Source organism: Tenrec ecaudatus, chromosome 16, assembly GCF_050624435.1.
Source record: "Tenrec ecaudatus isolate mTenEca1 chromosome 16, mTenEca1.hap1, whole genome shotgun sequence".
Taxonomy (NCBI): Eukaryota; Metazoa; Chordata; class Mammalia; order Afrosoricida; family Tenrecidae; genus Tenrec; species Tenrec ecaudatus.
Window position 1 is genome coordinate 69,932,861 of NC_134545.1, and position 25,943 is coordinate 69,958,803.

At 41.8% G+C, this 25,943-nt stretch overlaps 1 protein-coding gene across 2 annotated transcripts in view; it reads right to left on the reverse strand.

Annotated features, from left to right (window-relative positions):
* The window catches only part of PRKG1 (protein kinase cGMP-dependent 1), a 1,325,949-nt gene that overhangs the window by 21,271 nt on the left and 1,278,735 nt on the right, over positions 1 to 25,943 (reverse strand). For both annotated transcript variants that reach the window (XM_075534995.1, XM_075534994.1), the window contains exons 11-12: positions 3,379 to 3,518; positions 2,396 to 2,485 (exon numbers count right to left, since the gene is read on the reverse strand). In XM_075534995.1, coding sequence (XP_075391110.1) covers positions 2,396 to 2,485; positions 3,379 to 3,518 — 230 coding nt within the window. The remainder of the gene's footprint in view (positions 1 to 2,395; positions 2,486 to 3,378; positions 3,519 to 25,943) is intronic.

Sequence of the window (25,943 nt, forward strand, 5' to 3'; positions counted from 1 at the left end):
CAGTGAAATTGCAGCATCTGTAGGTCTTTCGGATGAATCAGGCAGCCAATAAGGCTCAGATCATGTCTTTTCATAGCATTGGGATGACTGAGCAACTGTGTACCGATGAAAACGAAAGCATGGCTGTTTGTTGCTCATGACTCCTGGTGACTCTATAAGACATAGAACTGGCTCATTGGGCATCCAAGGGGGCGGTGTGTACTGACGCGGATGGCCATCTCATCCCTCAGAGCGGCTGGTAGGTTTGATCCCTTGTCCTTTCAGCTAGCAGTTGAGCACTTAGGCGCTGAGCCATCCGAATGCCTCTCAAGGATGATCAGATAGAGGGAAAAGAAAGCAGTGACCTGGTGGAGGGAGAGAAGTGAACATCTCCTGATGTTTTCCCTCTATCCACTTCTCACAAGAGAAGGGCCTCGTGGATGGCAGCTTTCCACTGCTCTGACACAGTCTACAGACACGCTCCGTGGAATACTTGCGTGGCATTTAGGAGTAAGAAAACACAAACTGAATCAAGTAGGAGGCGCATGAATAAGGAAAAACATAAGCGATTGCTTTCACATGATCACTTGAAAAATGACGCCCGTGAACAAAGGAGGCCTCAGAGCAGACGTTAGGCGGACATCTCTCACCATTGCCATTCCTATTAGTCTGTGGTCGGCTTGAGGGAAGGAGTCAAGTGAATTTTTTATATTTAACGGGTGCCACTAGTATTCTGTGGCCCATGGTATTTACATTGACTTCCAAGAGTAAATCTCCTTTTATTGAATTAGAAAACAGGAAAAGTGTGTTGACAAACTATGGAATAGAATGTTCATAAAATAAAAAGTGAACTATTAGCTCAGGTCACAATAGAGGAAAGCCTGCGAGAGCCAGATTTCAATGTGGCTGCTGTGTTTTTCGGGTCTCACAAGTCTCCTTCTCTGACAGGGTGCATCTGACCACTTCCCTACCAATTCGACTTGTGGAAAACATTTAAGCTTTCCTTTCTGACAAGCCTCTGCCTTACACAGACTTCCACTTTCATGGGGTTTCTACATACAACTTAGGTCAATATCTAGCAATCTGGGAAGTTACATTTATTTTGTTACTTACCATAATCTCAAATTGCTGTCCCAACATCTGGCATATCATTAATATTGAAATATTCACAGACAGCAATTACCAACTTGCATGGACACATAAGGATCTTACATTTAAACAAGGAAACATTACATTCATGTAATAGGATAGTCTGGGGTCAACTGATTTATACAAGTTCAGAAAAAATTTAAAAAGAAGACCCGGAAGGAAGACCTGTTATACAATGAGATGACCCTGCAATTAGGGCCACAGTCAGAAACACCAGCGGTAAACCCACAGCCCGGAAACGGCCACGGGGACTCGCCTTAGAGATCCACAAAGTGACACACTGCCCCAAATCACATGACTCTCTCTGGGAACATCCATTTTCCAGAGAGTTAAATTTCAGAAAGATGTCACCCAATGAAGGAGATCTTGATATGCGGGCTGGCACAAATATGGAAAACGGAGCCATCCACAGATGGACGCAAAACTCAACAAACATGGCTTTTGAATGATCATTCCATAGGAAAACCAACTGTGGCACACGTGTCACTCTTAAAGACATTTTCACACTTAGGGTTTTTAAATTTGAAAAACATTTTAAATTCAAATAAAATTTGAAAGACAGTTTTCTAGTTATACACATTAGATAAGACAAATCCGACACAATGATTTTCCAATAATGAAAACAGACACACACACACACACACACACAAAAAACTAAACAAAATTTCTTTGCTCTGGATGGCAAAGAGAAGTAGATCACATCAGACTAATACATAATATGCTGCTTATAACTGAGTTCATTTTTAAAACTAGGTAGAGGCTGTCATGTATGACCATAAACCTGATTATTTTGAAGCTGGAGAGAAACAGAAAGGCACAGGAAAAAGTTACTTTGGGAAAAAAATTCTCAGTATTGGGAAAGGCAGACTGCCCGCCTATGGAGAAGAAACGGAACAAATAAAAACTGATCATCTCAATTATAACTATAAAGCAACACTATCTATATTTCTCCTCTTACTAAAGTAGTGAATCAAATTCCAGATATATAGTTGGGTGAATTTGATACCCATGCTAGATTAAGGCCTGTGTATATACCTTGCCAGCTACCATGTTTAATTGCAGGATAAATTTGTCTCCTGCATGACAGACTGTAGTCAGTGTCTATGATGGTCAAATGTGTGCAACGAATTGTGCCCAGTGCTTACAGTTTAAAATATAAGTGTGTGTAAATATGCAATTTTATATTTTATAACATATGATTTTTATACAGATCATCATAGCCAATAACCTCTTCAGAGATAAAACAGAAATTTCTCAATTCTCTTACCTATCCCTGAGTATGGTCCAGAGTTCTCCACCTAGGCAAGCCTCCATCAACATGTACAAGTATTTGCTGTCCTTGAATGTTCTGTATAGTCTATAAGGTGCAAGCAAGAAATAAAGGCTATAAGCATGGTTCTCTTTGGAAGCATGGCAATGTTTTGCCTTCCCAGAATACACTCTTAGTCTTCATTTTCCAAAACTGAAATTGTATCAGAAGGAGAGAGATCTAAGTCCATGGACAGGGAAGAGGATCCGGAATACTAGCACACCATTGTCTTTGTCTCCCCCTTTAATGGATTATTCCGGTGATTATGGACAAAGAGTGTTTATTAGAAGCCCTCTGACTCTAATTTTGTTCCTGATGAAGCAGAAACTCGAATAATATTTACGTATTAAAAGCATGCAAGTGTACAGAGATATAAAATAGATTGCACTTTGTAAATATAGGTATGTATGAAGTTTGGGTGATAAACACCTAAGTTTGGCTTATTTTCAGCAAGTACTACCAGCAAAGCAGTTAGAAAACTTCTTAGAAACCAGCCCCAGTCTCCAGTATCCTTTGACCGTGCGTGGACTGCTTTCAAACTGCAGAGGTAAAATGGTCAGCAACCATTTTATTTTTAATCTTCAAATAATGACAGGTTAAATAAATAGTTGGATTTCTAATATTTGTCCTTTAATCTGAGTCAACTTGGAATAACAGCATGAAAATGGAATATAAAAAATTCTCATACCTCTTTTAGAAAAAAATGTATTGTTTTCAGAGAATGTGATTCTCCAGGGGGGCCTGAGTGCGCAATAACAGAATATAAGCTTTAGAATTTTCTTCCTCTGCTTTTTCAATTGAAGAAGACTTCACTAAGATCTGATTTAGAAAGGTATTTTTGTGTGTGACTAAAGTGTGTAACAGTGTGCACATGTGGCAGAGGCCTTGTGGTTGACTTGCCACTTGGAGTTGGGTCGTCACCCCGGGGGCAGAGCCTTTACCTGACGATGAAGTCGGAGTGAGCACCCTGCATGATCTGCTTCTCCGACCGGATGTGCTCCTGCTGTCTGGTGTCCACGATGTGTCGTTTCTTGAGGATCTTCATAGCAAACGTTTTGGTTTCTTCACTTTTCAACTGGACCTAAAGAAAGGTAGAAAGGAGTGAGTGGGATAAAAAATATGCTCCTAGAGTTAATATAACAGAGCTCACTCTGCTCCCCAAATTAACAGGTGTGTGGAGCACTTAACTGACACGCACGCATCACAGAGGCCACACAATAAATCCTTGGGTTTGAGATCTGGGCTTCATCACTGTCGTCCAATCTCTTTCCACCAGATCAGATACATTTCAGCTGGCTAGATTCCAAATTAATTTTCTGTTCGCTTGGTTCAGTAGGCAGGCACTCTGGTAGTGTAGTGATTATGCATCGTGCAGCTAACTACAAGATCTGCAGTTCAAAATCACCTGCTTCCCGATAGGAAAAGATGAAGCTTTCTACTCCCATAGAGACTGACAGTCCGCGAAGCAGGGGCAGTTCGTCCCTCTTACAGGGCCACTAGGAAGGAGTTGGCATCAACTCAGTGACAGTGAGCTTTGAGTAAGTGGACGGAAAGGGTATGTGAGTCTCCATCCATTGTTGAAGTTAACTTTCCATACTGTGTTTGAGTGTGTTCTACCGTTTCCCTTTTAATAAAAGATACAGAAATAAGAGCTCATTTCTTCTCCAGGCAAGTGCAGTAAAAGGGAAGATCCGATGCGTCCTTTTGCTGTTCTTCAGTCTTGAACCACAGGCATTTATTTCAATTGCTGGGAGGCTCGGTGCCAGATTTGTGTCATTGCTGCGACAGCGGAAATATACACTCTTCTTTCTGCTCCCTTTAGCTCCTTTCCCTCAGTTAAAAAAGAAAAACTATTATTTTTCGCGAGTCTTTAAAACCTTTTTTTCCTTCCCAAACTTGCAAGGTGTGTTTATTCTTCACCGATCTCCACTTTACTCTTTAGTTGTACTAAATGGGTACTCCTGAACTGAGTTTGAAGAGCGCCGGTTGTGGCGTGAGCCATGCACTGAGCTGCTAACTGTAAGGCTGGCCGTTTAAATCCAAAAGAAAGACGAAGAGCTGTCTGCTCTTGTGCAGATCCACAGTCTCATAAGCACAAAGGGGAAGTTCTCCCCTGTCCAATAGGTCCCTATGCATGGGAGTTGACTCACTGGCAGCAGATGTTTTGGTTTTGAAGCTGAGCTTAGGTGATGCAAAAAACGTTAGTCCACGCAGAGGAGTCTAAGAAGTCAGGCCTGGATAGCTACCTCTGGAACAGCAGCCAATGGAGACCCATCTGGACTATGCAAGTCAGAATCGACTTCTCAGCATGGGGTTAAACTCAGCTGGAAGTCACCAAGAGAGCAACAATTGAGAGAATGACGCAGGGCCGGGCAGCGTTTCCTTCTATGGTACACAGTGTCACTACAAGTTGGAACGACCCTGACGGCATCTAACACCACCAGAAATTCACCAATGCAGCCACGCCTATGTTGCAGTCCCACCGGTCAACCAATGGCCCTGGAGTGCCCTGTAAGGGTTATTCCTCAGCCCCCTCTCGCGTTCTGGTTTGACTTCCTTATTTCAACAAGGTGACTTGCAGGAAAAGGAAGAAAGATAGTAAAGGTAATCACTTAATGGCAATATAAGGGAGTTACCACCAAGTGCTCTTGAGCAGCAGAATCCTCAAGCCAAGAGACAACAGTTCCCATCATTCAGGGCAAATGGAAGCAAGCATTGGAGAAATCATGAGAAGTCTCTGCTTTCCAGATGAACTTTAGCTGACCTTCTTGTATTTCTGAGTTGGGTACTGAGTCTTCAGGGATAGAAAAGTCTGTGAGTGTCGTGTTCACGCACACATATGCAGACTGGATTCAATCTAGGGGGTTATTAATGTGGCGAGTTCCTTACGAGGGAACATGAGGACACTTCAAATAAATGGAGCTTGGTTTGCAGCCAGCACTTGTGAATCTGTCTGACAGGTTGGAGGAGAAAATGGATATTTGAAAACATCTTTAACAGCCGAAGGCCCTTTCCTCTGTGAAACTTTAAGATAACAGATTCGTGTAACACAAATACGTTCAGGCGTAGTTCATGATAAAACACAAAATTTGAAAACTCATTTCAACAAGAGGTCTGAACAGATAGGAGAGATGGTATGAAAATGAGTTGTGTCAGCGAAGAGGCATAACATCACATTTCCTCGTTCAAGTCTAACTCAGTTAGATTCACTGAGGACTCCTAAGTCCTTCCCACCACTGATGCTAAGATTATTCTCTTCAGAGTTCTAACTGTGAGTAGGATAGGAGTTAGGAACATGGCCCTTTGGATCACTGGATTTGGGCTTGAATCCTAACTCCACTAAGTCTCTGTAATTTGGGGGTCCTTACTTTCTCCGAGGCTCAGTTTTTGCTGATAGGCTAGCACCACACAGAACTGTTGTGATCTTAGATGGGACTAGCCACAGATGAGCATTCATTGAAAGTTTCTCCACTTGCCCCTTCGGCCCCTCCGACCAATCTCTTCTATGTAGATTATTAGTTCAAACACTGCTTTACCAAGGCCAGTCAGGGCATGACATTGTGCTAGGAACCGCTAGCTATTCTCCGTTTCACTCACGATACAGACAAAGCCCCTGTCAGCGTCTCCAAGGTCTAACACCACAGAGACTCCTGACGTCACATGGACTTGCTGCTCTTTCCTCTTTGCTTCAGTCACACCAGTCCCTGTATTGTTCCTTGAGCAAGTCCCCGGCTCAGGCCATTGGCAGGCGCTGTCCCTCAGCCAGAACAAGCTCCCCGAGATGTGCTCGGGCCTCACCCCTCACTACCTTAAGGTCAGTGCTTAAATGCTTCCTAATGAGTCTCCTCTCACATCAGTCTACACATAATTACAAACTCCCTAAAATCAGAGCTGTCGTGTTCTCTGTGCCTGGCTAACAGTAAATGCTCATTGACTATCTGTTGACTAAATGGACTAAAGAAACAGTAAAACATGGCATAAAGATTTATCACTTCAAAAGCTACATTAGAGCTGATGGTTTTGCTGTGTACCAGTCTGTTCCAGTGCTCACCGTAGACTCTTGAGTGTATTGGGGAAAAAAACGGAAAAGCAACAATAAGAACAACTTGTAAGAGTTGCTCGTTTTCTTCTTTCCCAACGTGCTCCTAATTATACACGAAAGGAAGACACTGTCTTGGGGGACTACCACTGTGCCCTCAGAGTCAGAGCCAACTCATTGGCGCCTGACAACGTCACCACTGTACAGGAAACAGCAATGGACAGCTGACGGTGGGTCAGTCCTTCAGGTCCATCTCTGGTGGTGCTGCCTGGTGAGCACCGTGCTGTGATTCCACCCTCCACTCCATGGGAGAACAGGCCAGGCAATCTGCTGTCTTGCAAATCCTAGTTGGAGTCGCTATGAGTCAGAATCGACTCAGTGGCTGTGAGTTTGGTGCGGTGATGTTTACAAGATGCTTTCTTCATCTTTCAAGACCAAATTACTTCCTGCTTTGAACGTTTTGCTCTTCTTGAAACCATGAGTTTTCAGTAATGGAAGGCCTTTCAAGTGAAGTGGAATAAAATTGCTCTTGAAGTAACAGGGATTTTGATACAATTAGTCAGACACAGTGGTCCCCAGGGGATCTTGAGCCTTGTCAGAGGAGGAAATGTAGGTAGGCGCTTTTATAGAGGACTTGAAAAACATTTTTGGAAATATTCCACTTTTCCTAAAACAGTCTTTGAAGACACCCCACATGTTCCCAGGGTAAATTAATAGGATGTGCTATAATTAGTCATACAGTCTACTTGATTTATGAAAGTACCTCAGAGATAACATTCCCTTGCCTATAAACTAGTTATCAGGTTCAATTACCTCTTGATTTTGATTCCTTTGGTCTTAATTCTTTTTCCATTTTGTAACCCTTTAATTTCCTTCCAATTAATACAGTGTACAATTCCAGGTGTATTTATCAGTTCTACTATAATAGCCAGTTCATTCCAGTAATACCAGCACCAAGATTTTTGTTGTGGTTTTGTTGTTTTTGATTGTACTATATCCAATGTGTTAACTGAAAGAACATTCCCTACTCGATGCATTTTGAATTATGGTGCTGGTGAACAATAGTGAAAGTACCCTGGATTGCCCTAAAAGAACAAAGCAATCTGTCTTGGAAGAAGTACAGCCAGAATGATCCTTGGAGACAAGGATGGTGACACTCTGTTTCACATACTGTGGACATGTGGTCAGGAGGGACCAGTCCCTGGAGGAGGGCATCGTGCTTGGCAACGTAGAGGGGCAGGGAAAAGAGGAAGACCCTCAACAAGATGGGTTGACGTAGTAGCTGCAATAATGGGCTAAAGCATAAGAACCATCGTGTGGTTGGTGCAAGGCTGGAACAGAGTGTTCCTTAGAGTTGGAACTTACTAGGTGGCACTTCACAACAGCAACTGCATCTTTAATAACAAGACACAGCACCATGGAGTAGATTCTGATGACAGATTCAACCTGCCCTCTCTCGGGTTCCAAAGCAGTAAGTACATGCTTACAGAGCCAGATTTCCCTCTTTTTCTCTCACGGAGTTAATGGTGGGTTCTAATGTAAGCCCAATACTTAATCTAATGCCACCGGGGTGTCATTCCTTAAATAATAGTGAACTGTAAATTAGGAAGAGCCAAGGGATTGTGAGGGCAAGTTACAAGGTCTTGCCAGTAAATCATAGAAACCTTTATTGAACTCAATTATCAAAATGTGAATCTATTGTCTAGGGACCTACCGTTTATCTAGTACTGTCCACATTTATGGTGTTTCACTCTCTCTCACTCTTCCCCCCCAAAGTATGTACTTTTGAAATTTTAGGTCATAAAACAATGGCAGCTTGGATATACTAGACTTAAATTATGCTCACTTACAATGGTCTTTGAATTTGGGGAGCAAAACAAGTTCGAGTGTGCAAGATCAGGGCTGTCGCGTGGATGGGGTAAGGTTTGCCAATACAATCCTTAGACAGCAGCCCTTGTTATTCTAGAAGATTGTGCAGGTGCATTTTTATGATAGAAAAAAATGTTTTCAGGCTACTTCCCTGGTCTTTTTCTTACCAATGCAGTTTCAATTATTTTAAAACATCTTCCTAATAATCTCTGACAACTGTCCTGTGGTCTTTAAGAAAATATACCAAGATTACTCCTGTGGAATGTCCCCAAAATGCAATCCTTTGCTGAGCTGACCTCTGCACACTGGATACAGCTGACCCGCAGGTGCTTCCTGGAGCCACTCTTTGCAGGTCCGTTTGGAAGACATTCGAAGGAGACCCGGGCAAGTGTATTTATGAGAGAACACGTCTTTAGCCATCCTCTTATGTCAAATACACGCTTAATGACATTTTGTTTGGAATAAACCAAGCCAGATTACACTAGAACCTAGTAGTAATATTGTTTGGCTTGCCCTTGTAACTATACCATCAAGGGATGGTGAGAAAGAAATGGCATGCAGCTCTTATTAAACGCCTAAGTGCTCGGCACGTCCACAGAGATTGTTTTATTTAGTGCCAAATGCAATGTTGGATGGCAGCAGAAAGGCACTCCTTACAAAGGCCTCCTCCTCATCAACAACAGTGTGCAGTGTCATGAGAGTTCATAAAGTGTCACATGCTGGGTTGCAAAAGAGTTTTCTCACTTTGTCTTCCCAGAAACCCACTGCAATGCTATTTTCATACACACACACACACACACACACACACACACACACACACACACACACTCATTTTTCCTAAGAGCAAATGAGGATGACCAGGAAGGCTTGAATCTTGCCCAAGGCTACCGAGCTAGAAAGAAATAGAACAGGTCTCATGCTCGGGTATTTTGGGCCCAAACTATTTCCAGCATATGCTGCTTTGATTCTCTGAGTATGAAATAAACTAAGAACACAGTGGTCAAGGTTTTATAGATCCATAAACTGATGCCTCATAGACTACCTATGGGACAAGTTGTATCATGGGTGCATTATGAGTATTGCTCACCTTTACATACCATAGATGGGTGACTTGGGAGAAGCGTCTCACTGCCATGTTCTTAGACATACTTCAGGGCCACAAAGTGTGGTCAGTAATTCGTGGTATCTGAATGTTTGAATGTCACAAGGAAAAGTTGAAGGATGATGTGGGGTTGGAGGGGGGGTTAAGGAAGAGGGTGATGCCAGTGGATTGGTGGCAAATAGCTGTTGCCAATGAGAGGTGGGTAAAAGTTATAGAGAATAGGTCCCTTCTTTACACTTTGTAGTAACTCCTTGGCTACTTCCCTAGAGCACAGACCTCAGTCAGACTTTCCACTGCTAAATCAGACAGGAATACCGAAGATCCATCAGAGCTCAGACCTCTAACAATACCTCAGAGTATCTGAGGACCACTGGTTCCAGTAAACTCACTAAGAATTGCTTGTTATGCTAAAGATCACTCCATGGTGGCACTGTCAGCTAAGTGCTGGGCTGCGAATATCAAAGGCTGCAGTTCAAACCCACCAGTGACTCTTGGAAGAAAGATGAGGCAACCTGCTTCCATAATTACTTACAACCCTTGGAAACCTCATGTTGGTCACAATGAGTCAGAATGGACTCAAGGGTGGTTGTGTTAATCTGGGTAGACTAGAGAAATAAATTCATGGACAGACATATATATGTAAGAGAGAGCTTTATATCAAAGAGTAATTATATATTAAAAAAAATCCCAGCCCAGTCCAGATCAAGTCTATGAGTCTAATATTAACCCATAGATCTGATACCAATCTATAAATTCCTCCTCAGACTCATGCAATGCATATGACACTGGATAAAAGAAGATAACTGGCCAGTGGGTGGAAAATCTTGTGGATCCAGTGGTGGTAGAAGCATCTCAGTGCTGGAAGGAGTCTTCATGTGGCTCCTCCAGCTCCAGAGCTCTGGCTCCATCTTTATGATTTGTTTCTCTAGTCAACCCAGAGTAAAATGTTATGGTACCTTGGGAGTGGGGTATTAGAGAAACAAATCCTAAAGATAGAGATTGAATGCCTACTTGACCTCTGTCTCATGGTAGTTTTTCTTCTTTGGCTATGCAGAGGCCAGATATGTCCATGCAGTTTACTGGGTTGTTTCCTGGAAAGAATGTGGAAATTTAAGGTTTTGATTACCAGAAATTGTCTTTGATTAAGCCTATCTGAAATGTTGGAAATGATTGGGATTGATGTGAATCTTGAGCTCAGGTGGCAAAACTGCCTCTTGAATTCCTCTGATACCATGCTGCTTAGTGAAAACAGCTAACAGATCGAAACGGCTGACAGAAGGTCCCACCCTGGCTTGAGGCAATGCAGCCAGAGGCCTATGGCCATATGGAGTACGTTTAGATAATGATATAATTTGGTTGTTTTTTGGGTTTTTTTTCCTTAATTTGGTTGTTTTAAGATTGCGTTTAGGATCTGGCTCTATAGGTTTATACTGTTTTCTTCTGCCTATTGTTATTGATATAATGGTCGATAGAAATGATTATTGGGAAGTAAAATAGAGAGTTTGTAAGGCTACTTACCTTCAGCCATTAGATTGGAATTTAAATGGATTAGGACACGCCTAGAAGGAGGATCTAAAAGGACGCCCCAGCCAATGTCTTGAGCGCTCAGGGCGTTCACAGGGGAGGAGATTTGCCTAGCGAGCTGCTGGCAGATTGAAGAAAAAATGAATTCTTTGGTTTTAAAATTTTGAACTAGTGACTTGTGCCTGAGGCTGGAAACATTTGGGACATGGAAGGAACTCTCTGCTCTAGGACTGAACTGTTAAGGGAGCCTGGGGGCAGGTTCAAATGCTTGCTTGCTAGGTAATCACCTGGATCCACTTGTTGAATGGACATGTGAGAAATGCAGTAATAAAGAGAAAGGTTGAGTCTGGCCACTGACACCCGTGGACCTGGTTCCCAGGGACTAGAGGAGAAGACGCAAGCGGGTTGACGAATCTGAAGTTCACAACCTAGTACAAGGGGACTAAGGTTGCTAAGAATTTGTGACAGTCCCCATGGTTTAAAGGCGAGGTGACCAATGGGCAACTTGGTGAGGCTAAGTGAGGCAACCCACATTAAGTTGACCAGAACCTGATCAGATGAAGAGAAGATTTTTGACCCTGTGAACTGGTCCATATTGCTGCTAACTTTATGGACAGCCTGTCCTGATTTTACTTTGCTAATGGATGGAGACTCATAAGGTTCCAACTGAAATGAAGATTCTTCACATCAAAGAACGTGATTGTCTCATCAGAGGACAGGGATGATGTAAGTGGCCTCTATAGAATTTGTACACCCAACATTGGTGGATTAAGAAGTGGCCTCTATAGAATTTTTACACCCAACATTGGTGGATTAAGAAGTGGCCTCTATAGAATTTGTACACCCAACATTGGGTGGATTAAGTGACTGGTTTACAAACTTTCGTAGGTGAGTGAATATATAAAAAAAATCTTACCACAGTGAATGAAGGGGGAAGTGCAGAGTGGAGACCCAAAGCCCATTTGTTGGCCACTGGAGATCCCCTCACAGAGGGGTCTAGGGGAGGCGATGAGTCAGTCAGGGTGCGATGTAGCACCGATGAAGAATACAGCTTTCCTCCAGTTCCTAAATGCTTCACCCCCCCACCCCCTCGCCCACAACTACCACGATCCAAATTCTACCTTGCAAGTCTGGATAGAGCAGAGGTTGTACACTGGTGAATATAGGAGCTGGAGGTACAGGTAATTCAGGGTGGATGATTCCTTTAGGACCAGGGGTGTGAGGGGCGATACTGGGAGAGTAGAGGGTGAGTGGATTGGAAAGGGGGAACCGATTACAAGGATCTACATGTGACCTCCTCCCTGAGGGACGGACAACAGAAAAGGGGGTGAAGGGAGAGGCTGGACAGGGCAAGATATGACAAAATAATAATTTATAAATTATCAAGGGCTCATGAGGGAGGGGGGAGTAGGGAGGGAGGGGAAAAAAGAGAACCTGATGCAAAGGGCTTAAGTGGAGAGCAAATGCTTTGAAAATGATTAGGGCAAAGAATGTACAGATGTGCTTTATACAATTGATGTATGTATATGTATGGATTGTGATAAGAGTTGTATGAGCCCCTAATAAAATGTTTTTTAAAAAAAGATTAAGGGATAATTGTTACCTTAACTGCAACTGTTAAGCATAGACTATTGTTTTGTCCATTTATAGAATATTATGCTTAAATAAGGATGGCACATATTGAATCGTATGCATTTTACTTTTATCCTGTTAGGTACAGATATGATTTTATTATTGTTTTGCTAAAAATTATGTCTGACTAAAGAGTTGTGTGAGAATGTTAAGTTGAAAAAGGGTGGTCTGTGGCAGTTGCATAATCTGTCAACATGTGAAGGGGTGGAGTCTAGCCTGTCAATCAGATCACTGCCAATGAGGCCTCTGTGTGGGCATGGCCTTCTCCTGAAGATTCTGGGAACACCTGTCTTCCTCCCTGGAGGTGGGACACACACACTGTCTGGTACACATGGAGTTACGCTCATGAAGCCTGTGCCCTGGAGTTGAAGGAGCCCCATGGAGACCCCTTCCAGCGCTGAGATGCTTCCACCACCACTGGATCCACAAGAATACCCATGCACTGGCCTGTGATCTACTTGCATTCAGCATCACTGCATGTGTTGTGTGAGTCTGAAGGGGAATTTACAGACTGTTATCAGATATATGGGCTAATATCGGACTCATGAACTTGATCTGGTCTGGTCTGGGATGGTTTCTTAATATACAAGTACTCTTTGATATAAGACTCTTTCGTATACACATATGAATATCCCTGGATTTGTTTCCCTAGTCAACCCAGACTAACACAGTGGTATTTTCTACTTTGTTTTTAAGAGCCTTTTGAAGCAAATCTCTTCCATATGTTCACCTCAATATTATTTAAATTGGTGAAATTGTGAAACTGTCTATTAGTAGAAACTTTGGAAAATAGGTTGTGTATGTATTTTTCTTTAAAAAGTAAACTGGAAAAATGAACATTTATAATTACATAAACCATTACTAACCAAAATGTTTACAGGCAGTCTCCATATTACAAATGAGTTCTTCTAAATCTGACTTTAATGAGAGTTGTATGTGGATTGGAACAGTTAGCCAGAATTTCTCTTGTCAGCTACTCAAATGTTTGTACTTGTATGAAGTATATAAAGCATCTTTCTATACATAAGAAATTAAAGAAAACACTTCCAAATACACTGACATCTTTAGCATATTAATACAGCAAATACAAAGCACAATAATAATGCTTGACACATGCTACCAAGTAGCATCCGTTTGCTATTATGAACCATAGCATGCACCTCAACTTTTTATAATAATGGGCTGTATGGGGTTCACCCATACCTACAGTTTGTAAGTAAGTTGAATATTCATAACTTGGGGACTACTTGTTCATGAATCAAAACTACAGTGTACAAGTCAGAATTCATACACAATATCTTCTCGTAAACAGCGTGCTCATATTCCAGCTCTAGAAATTAATTGATGAACAAACAACTACAAGATTACTCACCAAGGTGTTAGTGCTCCCTTAATAGAGATGTTAGTCAATTTTCACCTCTTTTTACTATTTGACTTGTTTCATTTTTTATGCAATTAGTGTGTCTCACTTTCATGGAGAGCAAAAATAATTAAGTCTAATTAAATTATAACTGTTATTTCTTAATTGTCTTACTTTTGAAGTGGGTCCAGCTAAGTGGAATTCATTTCACCAGAATACCATGGATATAAAGACCATGAGACTGTTCACTCTTTCATGACTATTTCTTTCTAAGACATTTTCAACCCCTCTAAACAGAAATGTCCCCTTTCCCGAAAGAGTATTTCTACAAAACCAATCCCAGAAAATATTTATGGTGAAATTTAAATGTTTTTTTATCTTTTTCCTGCTGGACAAATTAATTGTAGCAAGTCGACTTGGACCAAAGGTAGAATTTCAGATGATTGTGATTTTATCACTGTGTTGCAACAGGTGAGCTACAGCAGAGCAACGGGCATTGCGTGTGGACAGAGAGCAGGGACAGCAGGAAAGGGATGGCGCTTCACTTCCACATGCATACATTCTCTTCTCCTTTCCAGTCAAGGAGCCCTGGTGGCACAGTGGTTAGAAGTTCAGCTGCTAATCAAATGGTGTGCGGTTCTATCCCCAGTGGCTGCTCAGTGGGAGAAATCAAAGGCAGACTACTTCCCTAAAGATTACCTCCTGGGAAACCCTACAGGGCAGATCTGCTCTGTCCTATAGAATTGCTGAATGGAAATTGACTCGCAGAATAGGAGTGGCTTCTTTCTTTCTTTCGCACCTGCAACAATGGTTCAAATATAAGAATTGCTAGGATGGCATAGACTGGGCAGGGTTTCCTTCGGTTATATATAGGGATGCTATGAGTCTGAGCTGCCTGGAGGGAGGGTGTGTAACACCAAATAACAATATCAGTTCCTTTGTCTTGCCAGGAGCGTCAGCCTGGTTGATCAAGCATGCTCTCCTGGCTTGTCTTCCTTTTCAGGGTACCCTATGCTCTCTACGTGTAAAGGCGCACATACTGGTCACGAGTGTGAGGCCTGACGCTTGACAGACTGCACAAAACACAACCATTTGTTGGCCGGTAATCTTGGCTCAGCTACACAAACACTTTTTGCTTCAGTTGTTTTTCATCTGTAATATATGGATACTCCTCATGAAATTTCTAATGCTAGACCTTTGCACAGAGAACTAGAAAACTATGAGGAGTATCCACATATTACAGATTAAGAAACTGTTTGCTTCTCCCTTCGTAGAGTTAGAAATCTAAAAAAGGAAGAACATGCCCATCAAATCTTAAACTGAAATAACTAATATATATATTTCAAGGTTCCAGTTGCAATATTGAAAGATCCAAAGGGCAAATGGCAAAGATTGGATTATAACAGCCTGTGCGCAGACTTGAGAAGAATGGGAATGCCAGGACGCCTAACTTTACTCATGGACAACCTACAAAAGAGGCAGTTGTGTGAGCAGCACAAGGAGCTACTGGATGGATTACAATCAGGAAAGGTGTGTGTCAGAGTTGTATCCTCTCACCATATGTGGTGGTTACATAATCTGTTGTCAGTTTGAGACTTAAGAGTGAAGGGTTCAGTTTAGCCTGTCAACCAGGCTTCAGCTTGATGACCTCATTTGGAAGGACTAAGGAGATAAATAGCTCACTGGAGGCAGGACACAGGCTCACTCCCTTGGAGACATTCCTGTTGGGAAGATACATAGAGCTACGCTAAATCCCTGGAGCTGACGGAGCCATGTGGAGACCCCTACCATCCCTGAGATGCTTCCACTCCCACAGGATCCACAAGATTTTCCACCCACGGGCCTGTGATCTTCCTGCATTTGGCATCATTGCATGTGCTGCATGAGTATGAAGAAGAATTTATGGATTGGTATTGGACATATGGGCTAATATCAGACTTATGGACTTGATCTGGACTGGGATGTTTTCTCGATATTCAATTGATTTTGTATATAAAGCTCTTTCTTATGCACCTGAGTGTCCATGTATTTGTTTCTCCAGTCTACCCAGACTAACATACCATACTTATTCAATCTGTATGCTGAGAAAATCATCAGAAAAGCTGGATTAAATGAAGCACGCATCCAACAGGATTTAGGAATGCTTATTAATAGCATGCAGTATGTAGATGACACAACCTTGTTTGCGCAAAGTAAGGAGAACTTGAAGTACTTACTGCTGAAGATTACGGATTACGTTCTTCCCTGTGATTACAGCTAACTGTAAAGAAAACCAGAGAGCTCCCAACTGGACCAAGAGGACAAATGGGCAAAAGATGGAACTTGTCAAGGATCTTGCCTTGCTTGGATCCACAATCAGTACTCATGGAGGGAGGTAATAGTGACGGGATTAAAATGACACATTGCATTGGGTAAATCTGCTGAAAAAGTGTTGAAAAGCAAAGATGTTACTTTGGGGACTAAGGTGTGCATGGTGTTTTCAATGAGCTCGTATGCATGTGAAAGTTGGCCTTTGAATAAGGACACTGAAGAAGACTCCATGCATTTGAATCCTGCTGCTGGAGAAGAATACTCAATGTACCATGGACTGCCAAACGAACAAATAAACATGTCTTGGACGAAGTACAGCCAAAATGCTCCTTAGAAGCAAGGCTGATGAGACTTCATCTCACACACTTTGGACACATTGTCATGAAAGACCCATTCCTAGAGAAAGACACCGTGCGTGGTAAGGGAGAGGAGCAGTGGAAAGGAGGAAGGCCTTTCACAAGACGGTTCGGCGTAGTGGCTGAAACAACGGGCTCAAACCTCAGACCAATTGTGGGGCTGGTGCAGGACTGGGCAGTGTTTTGATCTGTTACACATCAGGCCTCTATGAGTTCAAACAGACTCGATGGCACCGAACAGCAACAAGAACCTCATAGATTTCTGGGCAAATGGAATAAAAATGTCTGCAAATAAGAAGCCATGGTAGCGCAGTGATTGAGTACTAGGATGGTATCCAAACGGCCAGCAGTTCAAATCCACCAGCAGTTCCATGGGAGAAAGATGTAACGATCTGCTTTTATAAATACTTCGGCACTGGAAACCCTAAGTTTTCAGGCCTATATGGTCACTATTATTTTATAATGACTTGATGGCAGAGGTTTTGGTAGAAGTCTTGCTGTTCACACAAGAAAGCTTGGTTCAATAAGGCCACTGCAGGTACTATCTGTGAGTGGAGACTTGTGTGTTTCTATGACGCTGAACAGGTTTCAGCAGAGCTTCTGGACTAAGCACTAGGAACAAAGGCCCGGATAGCTACTTCTGAAATCCAACCAGTGAAAACCATACAGCTGTGTAACCAGTGATGGGGTTAGCGTAGTGCCAGGCAGCATTTAGTGCTGTCCTGCACGGAATCACTGAGTGGGAGGTTTACTCCAGAACAGCTAGTAACAACTACCTCAAGCAAAGTGCTACATGTTAGCTAAACCAAGGAAATAATGTTAGAGCAGTCAAGTGAAATTATTTGATATTTCTCATATCTATAGTCTTCTTTTTTAAGATCATTTTATTTGGGGCTCTTATAATGATCCATATATCAATTGTATCAAACATATTCATACATATGTTGCCATCATCATTTTCTAAACATTTACTTTATATTTGAGCCCTTGATAATCAGCTCCTCTTTTTTCCATCCCTCTCCACCCTCCCACCCTTGTGACCCCTTGATACATTATAAATTACAGTTATTTTTCATATCTTGCATCAACTGCAGTCTCCCTTCACCCAAGTTTTTTTTGTTCATTCCTGGGGTGGGGATGAGGGTGGGGGTGGCGAGGGCATTATTCGTCGATCATCGGGAATGGTCCCCCCTTCTTTTGTCCTTCCCCCACCTTCCCACTACCTTTCTGGTATTGCTACTCCCATTTCTGTTCCTTGGAGATTGATCTGGATTCTGTGTGTCGTGAACTCTTATCTGTACCACGGTACATGCTCCGGTCTAACCAGAACGGAAAGGCAGGACTGGGGTCATGATTGTGGGGGCCTAAGGAAGCCTCACAGAACCAGAGGAATATTGTATGTTTCATCGATGCTATACTGTAACCTGATTGACTCATCCCTTCCTTGTGATCCTTCTGTGAGGGGCTGTTCCATTGTCTAGAGATGGGGTTTGGGTCTCTGCCTCAACCCCCCTCATTCTCAGAAGAGGTTAAAGAAGGGTGGAAGGTAGAGAGATGGTTGACTTCTGCCAATCCAATCATACTTGGGGAGATGTGGAGTTCGAGTGTCCTTCTCCCTGTGTAGCTGGAGGTGGTCAGGGGTGGCCACCAAATAACTTCAATTTGCTTTTTATCACTAGGTGCATCTTAATATAATAGTACTCTGGTCAAAGTCATTCCTTTAAAATATGCTCTAGCATGGACCGAACACCATTTTGTCCCTGTCACTCTCTCCTCTACCTCAGTGCTACCAAGGGGATAAATAAAGATTCTAAAGCTACTTCTCAAAGGCTGCAGACATCTGTCGCGCATGGGCTTGACTCTCTAAATTCCTAAAAGGAAAAATGAACCAGAGATTGCACACTCAATATGTTAATTTTATACTTTTGCACTTAAAATGTTATGAGCTATTTCAAAAGTTAGAATTGGGAAAGGTTCCTTTTGTAAAACTTTACTTCAATGGGAGGCATTGTATTGACATTTGAATGAATGGATCTCCTTGGGCAAAGTGAATCTTAATGTGGGCCCTTCTGACAAAGATTTTGACAAGTTTTTAACTTCCAGCCTCCAGCAGGTGCCCAAGTGATATTTGTGTGATGAGAGGCAATGCCACCAGCATTTCAAACAGCTTTGAAGATACAGTGACTGGTCGCATATAAATAAACCCTTGCTTTCTTTCTGGCTGAGACAATTGCTTTGAAAAGACTTGGTTCCAACTACATCTTATTCCCTGTACTTAGTAAGAAGGATGGCTATGGGGATAAGGGTTATGGTCACAGCAGGGTTAAGTCTTTCATGGCCAAATTATTTTGTGTTTCATTTTTTGTTTTCTTTTATTGATACTATGTGTTTCAGTAATGGAAGACATGCTGAAATGGATATTTCTTTTGCGATAAAATGGATTTTGATACAAGAATGTGGGACATCCAAGTGGACTCGTGGTAGCAATGGTAGGGTGAGGCCTATTGAGACTCATGCAGGTATGCAGGTCCCTGCCAAGTCCCGGCACCTACTACAAGCAGTGCCCCAAGCAATCTGAGTGGTTGAAATATGTCTTACTGATCATGAGCAAGCTAGAATAAATACTGATGGGCCACTGGACGGATTATTGACCCACTAGAGCAGAGGAGTACTGTGAGAGGGATGGTTGGTGTCAGTATCATCAGGTGAAGAAGGAGAGAAGGTAGAGCTATAGTTGACATCTGCCTGATGGGAACCATCATCATGACAGTAGTCATGGATCATGGATAAGTGAGACCTGGCACACTATCCCTGGCTGTTACTGGTCCTTACTGTGCATACATCCATCTATTTAACTGTGTCACTAATATTTCAAAAGTATCTTTTGTTATAAGTAAATTCCCATCATTTTGGTAAAAAAATACCTTCGGAACTATATTAAAATTAAAACACTTTTGCAAATAATCTTTTAAAAACTTTTAATATCATGAGACTCATCATTATGGAGAAGACTTGTATGTTGTGGTCCAACCCGCACTTTGTGTGTTCCAGCAAGGGCTATTTCCTCATTGCATTTCCTTCAGGAATCTCAAGCCCTACAACGAAGTCCATCGTGCGGCCTTTAAAAGGCTCCGAGGCACGGAAACCTGCATTATAGTTGGGGCCTTTCCCTAAGAAGTCTATGACAAGTCAAAAACCTCAGGTCACTTCTTGCCCACAAGAGCCCTCACTAGTGCATCTCTAAGGACCTAGCTTCACTGGAAAATTCTGCGAATCCAACATTTGACATGAAAGTACGTGTTTAAACAGAATGTTCATTACAGTAGAGGTTATGGAAACACCCGAGCACATACTTGGCCTTAGCTTGGGTCAGAGAGCAGAAAGAGAGCAGCCCACAAGGTGCAAAGGAGGCTTAAGGGAACTGATGGTTCACTCTGCAAGGAAAATCTTGGGTTAAGAGTCAACACCGATTCTTTTGAGAATTAATATCATTACTACTGTGTGGGAATTCCAATTAAAATGGATACTTATAAACTGCAATTTAAAGAAAAATAAAATAAACTGCAATTTTTTTACTAACATTCATAATTTAATCTGCTTTTAAATAAGCTTTTCCATTCTACTGGATGAAAAATAAGGAATGCGAATTTCTGAATTTAAGAAAGGCTTACTTTCTCAGGGAATGAAAAAACAATTTTATTACTCTGAATAAAGCTTTTTGACATTACATACCCAAAAAGTTCACCTGCTCAATAGGACCTGGCTTTATACAATTATGTAAGCAAGCGAAAACCTTAAATATGCACAAAAGAATATTTTCTAGAAATGTTTTTAATTTTATCCCACAACATTTCTTAACAACCAAACCAAACTCACAGCCATCAAGTCAATGCCAACTCATAGTGACTCAGTAGGACAAGGTAGACCTGTGTGTTTCTTAAACTGTAACTCTTTATGGGAGTAGAGCACCCCATCTTTCTCCCTGAGTGGTTTTGAACAGCCAATCTTATAGCACGCAGCTCAACGCACAACCACTGTGCCACCAGGGCTCCTTCTAAGACAGAAGTCACTCAAAAAAATAGTCAGTGACCCCAACCATGGACTTAAATATACCAATGACCACGGGGATGGCACAGGGCCGGGCTACAATGACTCTCATTCAGGCGGCCATGAGTCAGGGCTGTTGTGATGACACCTCACAACAACAACATGATGCGTCCCTACTTGTCCAGGAAATATCAGATGCAATGTTTTTGAAATTCTCATTAAAATTTTCTTTTCCCCTGCCAGGAACTCATAATTTAGTCCCTCAACTTTCTCTCTGCAGTACAGAGTAAAACCATACCCTTGTCCACACCCTGTTAGTCCAAAACCTAAGCAGAAATCACAGCATCTAGTTTGTACCATAGGCCACACAAGGGAAACGAAGAACTTGTTATAGCCTAAGAGATACCCGTCTGAATAGGACAGAAACCTTACACAGTAGGTTAAGCATTAACAGAGCAGCCAATGTCAGGGAGCATTCTAGTCATGAGGCAAAGAGGCATGATGCTACTGTAAGGTGATTCCATTTCATGGTGAAGACTGCATGAACATATTAACTTCTTGGTCCTTAGAAAAGAACTAAGATATTTGAATATGTGGTCGGATGTGCCATGTTCAGAAATAACAAAGGCACTCAGAAGAGTAGCTCATTTTCGGTTTTATTAGAATGTTTCTCTTTCCAACTTCAAATGTGATTTTCAAGATTCTCTCTCTTCTTTCCATCTCTGCTTTCTTCCCACAATCACCTGAAACCCTCACCATAATTTCCATTCGTTGTGTTACTCGCTTTCAGTTGTTAATTCAGTTCTGAAGTTTAATGACAAGAAAGATCAATACATTCTATCTTATTAAATTCAAATTGATCAAGAGACAAGTAGAGCTACTTTTAATTTTTTTAAAATGTACTTTCAATTGGGAGAAATGTCAGGAAAAGAATGTCATGGCTTTCTATTTTTAGTTACATAAAACTCTGGACTGCTTTCCAGAGATCACGAGCAAATCATGGAACACTTGTGATTTCCTATAATAAAGAATTGGCATCAATTTAGCTACATCAAATACATTGATTAAAGGTTGATTGCCAAAATATGTGATTTTACTATAACTGACTTTCCTACAGTGCCTGTAAATAAACTTTATCTATTTTGTAGTAATTATTATAAGATTGATATTTGCATGATTTTATAACCTGTGGTACTCATTAGATGATATTCCACTTTCAAACAATCAAACAGATCTTTTCTCCTAACCAAAACTTTGGCTTTCATTTGTAATTTCTTCATGTAATGAAGTACTGCTTGCATCAGCTTTGAAATTTTCCCCAAATATTTTCAATTTATTAAATACTTTATATAATTCTACTTTTTCAAATTCCTGAAGCATATTAATAACCTAAACTTTCATTTAGCCAGAGTTTAAACTTTGTTGACAATGGACAATTTCTTGCTTTTATTGACTTTATAGACATTTAAAATAAACTGAAACAAGAAATCACATATCACAATTCAATTTGATTTCTGACACTGACCAGATGGATTTATGAAAAGCTTTCCATTCAAGTAATATTTTTGAGATACCTATGAAGAATGAAGTAACTATACCTCTTTAAACAGATAGTACATGAATTCTGATCAAATAATTACCCATCAGCTCTTAATCTGCGGGGGGCTTCAAAAAGTTTATGGGAAAATTCTATTGTCTTTTAATTTAATTTTCCATGAACTTCTGGAAGTGCCCTGCCATACGTTCTTTGCTCACACTTCACCAGTAGAAAACTCTTCTGACATCAGAAAAGGCTAATTTCTTCCTCCTGGTAGTGTTTGTAGTTTAAATGCCTCATAAGATTTTGTACATATGTAAATGCAATTTAAATGTCGTTAAGTAACCTCAACAAGTGTTTCCTTATTTTTTGCTCCCTCCAACAATCATGTTAAATAGTCAATTTGCTTTGTTCATGTAAATACGGAGTCATAGGTCATGGTGGAAACCATCTAGTGCTTCTCTTTGCTTTCCCTTGTTTGTTGAGTGATGATGATCTACTTGACTCTGACCGTAAACTTGCAAGGGTGATGGATGGAGTGCTGAGATTGAAACAATCACCTGGCTCACACAAGCCCTGGCCTCATTAGCTCAATGCTCACGCAGCATTGCCAAGTTGTATGTCAATGGTGATAGGAGATAGTCAAATGAGGGACAGCGTGACTTAGCCATAAATTACATGCATACAGCTGATGAACTAGACTCAAACACGGAGATTGTTTTTGTCTTTTTTTCCCTAACTCTGCCCCTCTCCCCTGCCCCAGAAAGTAAGATAAACCATTTTCCTTTTGTTTCGAAGGACATGGTTATTTTGACATCACGAGGGTCCATCGTGGTGGTGTTCTCTCTCATGGGAGGGTAGCCTCCTTGAAAGTGTCTCCATGATGTCTCCAGGGCTGTGGACAGCACCCTGGCACTGACAGAGTCTAGTACCTTATTCAGAGGAGGAATTGTGGTGATTATTTTGGGAGCACCACCACCTAAAAATAGCCCAGCTCTTCACTTCAGAGTGCGCGCTTTTTTATTTCATGGATGGAAGGTCTGAGCTGAGTCTGTGTTTAAACACTTTCAGCACGTGACCTAATGCCCAAACACCTCTTCCTCTTTGCAGGTCTCACCTTGTTAAAGAAATAACGTAGCTGTGCGCTACTGATGCGTGATCTAAGATGTATGGTCACTGTACCCTTGCAAACTTAAATTTTTGACAGGCCAGTCTATTTGGTATCCTGTGAAAACACGTGGCCTTCTATTTTGTAACCTCTGCTGCGAATGACCTTTTCCCATCTGCTCTTTCAAATCCTAGCCCATTCTCCAGGCCATGGCTCTAGTTCCGTGCCCTCTCATGCCTTCTTTTATTAGAACAACTCCAAGTGAGCTCTCTCTAAAACACTGGGGGGAGTCCCTCCTGTGTAATTCTGAATGCGATGCAATATTTCCTACAAGGTTCTATTTGCTATTTTTCATGTGCTAACCTTATTTTCTTTCTTAGAAGAAGATAGGAAGTACTTGAGGACAGGAGTTAGATCCGCTATTTCTAGTTCACTCACTCACACACACACACACACACGCACACACACACAGACAACTTTGGCCATTAAAAAATGGGATGTTTTGCTAAATGTAGTGTGTCCATTATCTCACAGGGTTAAATGTAAAATGTTAACTTTTGGATAGACTGGCTAATTACCACAATCTTAGTCTCCAGAGGACATAAGGAGGGTCTTGTGGGTTTATGGTATTTCTAAGCTCCTGACCAGTTTTGGAGAAGAAATGAACATTTTACCTTTAGGTAGCATGCTATTTCCAATATTTTGATGAAAAGCATATGGTTGAACTATGAATCATATGATGATATGTAGATTATATCACAATAAAACTATTTTTAAAAGCTCATCAAGCAAATTTTGTTAAAAGCATTAGTTCAATAGGTAACCAATAAATAACATTTCTATACCATAATGTTTTTTAAGTCACAGTTCCACCTGCTTTATTTACATCATTCAGCTAATATAAATTGTAATTCATTCATCAGTGTACATACACGAGTAAACAAACTCTATAGTTAACAAAATGAATTAATGCCTGCCTGCCTTTATCTCCATATGTCAAAGAAGCAGATTTACAATCTCTCATTTCTGTTTTGAACTTGCCTTGTGATTAGAACTCTTAGGAGTCGATTGTTACTGTCTCTATTGATGCTCCATTAGTATTTTGGGGTCAGGTGAGTGTGGGGGAAGGCTGGGCCAAAATGAATCTCTGAATTTTAAATTCGTGTTGGATCCCTGATCCCTACAGTGATAGGGGACACGAGGGCTCAGTGAAACAGGGTTTGTTCAGGCTTCCCCGCGGGCACAGCAGCAGCACGACCGCTATTGGGTTTCACTGCTGAGCCACTTGGCGGAAGGAAGCTCTGCAAAGGGGTGTTCCCTTTACAGCTAAGCTGTTTGTCTTTCGTAATGATGGAACTAAATTCTGTTGACTGAGGAATGGGTTCATCACTTAATTTCTTGCTTAATCATCTCTCAGTCTCTATTTGCTCTCTCAGTTGGTTTATTATACAGCCTTCCAGGCTGGAGATAATAAGGTGTCTTTCAGTATATTCACCACATTGACTCTGACACAAATGTAGTTGGTCGGGGGAGGGTGGGTAATAGGGCGCTGGCAACTTGCTGGCACATTCCTCTCCGCTGGGCAATCTGACTGTAGGATTTCTGCCCTGGTTTGCTGCAGGGGAGGAGCGAGAGAGAATCTTTATTATCCAGTGGGCAAGAGCCAAGCCCTTATTATGCCCTTCTGGAGTGCCAGCGCTGAAGGAGTAACTGGATGTGATTCAGCATGTACGCACTGCCAACGGTTTTCTACTGAGAGGGTACGAGGTGGGGCTACACAATTTGGAATCGAAATGGCTAAACAGGTGCAGACTGTTTCATGTGTACAAAGGTGCGGCGTGGGGAAGATTGAAAACCGTTACCCGTTTCCACTCATGACAGATCCAAAAGTGAGAAAGCTTTCATGGCTTGGGGGAAATTGAATAGAAGCGATCATTGAAGGTCACTTGAAGACCTTGGACTCATTTCCCATCGTGGAGAAATGCTTGTGCTGTCAGGATTTGGCCTAGCATGAGGAGAGAAAGCAGGAAACGCAGTCCCTCCTCACTCACCCTGTACTCCGGTGGAGGTAGAGAGGATAACGATCGCTATCACCGGACCATTTCCAATCATCACAGCACTGGCAACAATAAAAGCCTGGACGTCATTCTTGCAGTGCGGCTTTTAAGCCATTCAATCCTTGTTACCCTGAGAGAGAAAGGTTCTTAGCAGCCTCATTGGAGAGTGGAGGAAACGGCAGCACAGAAGGTTTAAGGGCATGACCAAGTGCGTACGGCCGGGAAGCTCCGCGTCCCTGAGGTGTGAAGCCACAGCGGAAAGCGTTTAGCTTTCCATCAGGCTGCACTGATGGCTAGTTCCCTGCAGACGCGGTGTCGTTTCAGAGAGCTGCAAACGATGTCGAAACGGGGCGAGGTCGCTGACGTTTTGAGAGAAACACAGGTGAAGAACAGCTAATTTTCTCACTGTCTAGAATTAAATCTACTTCAGTGTCTTGGGTTGTAGAATAAAAATAAGTAAATAGAAGCCAAGCTGTACAGGCGATAATGAAGTAACACTTGGTTGGTTTTGAGGTGGTTGATGTTGTTACTGGTGCTAAAGCTCTGTGAAGTTGTAGAGGCCAAC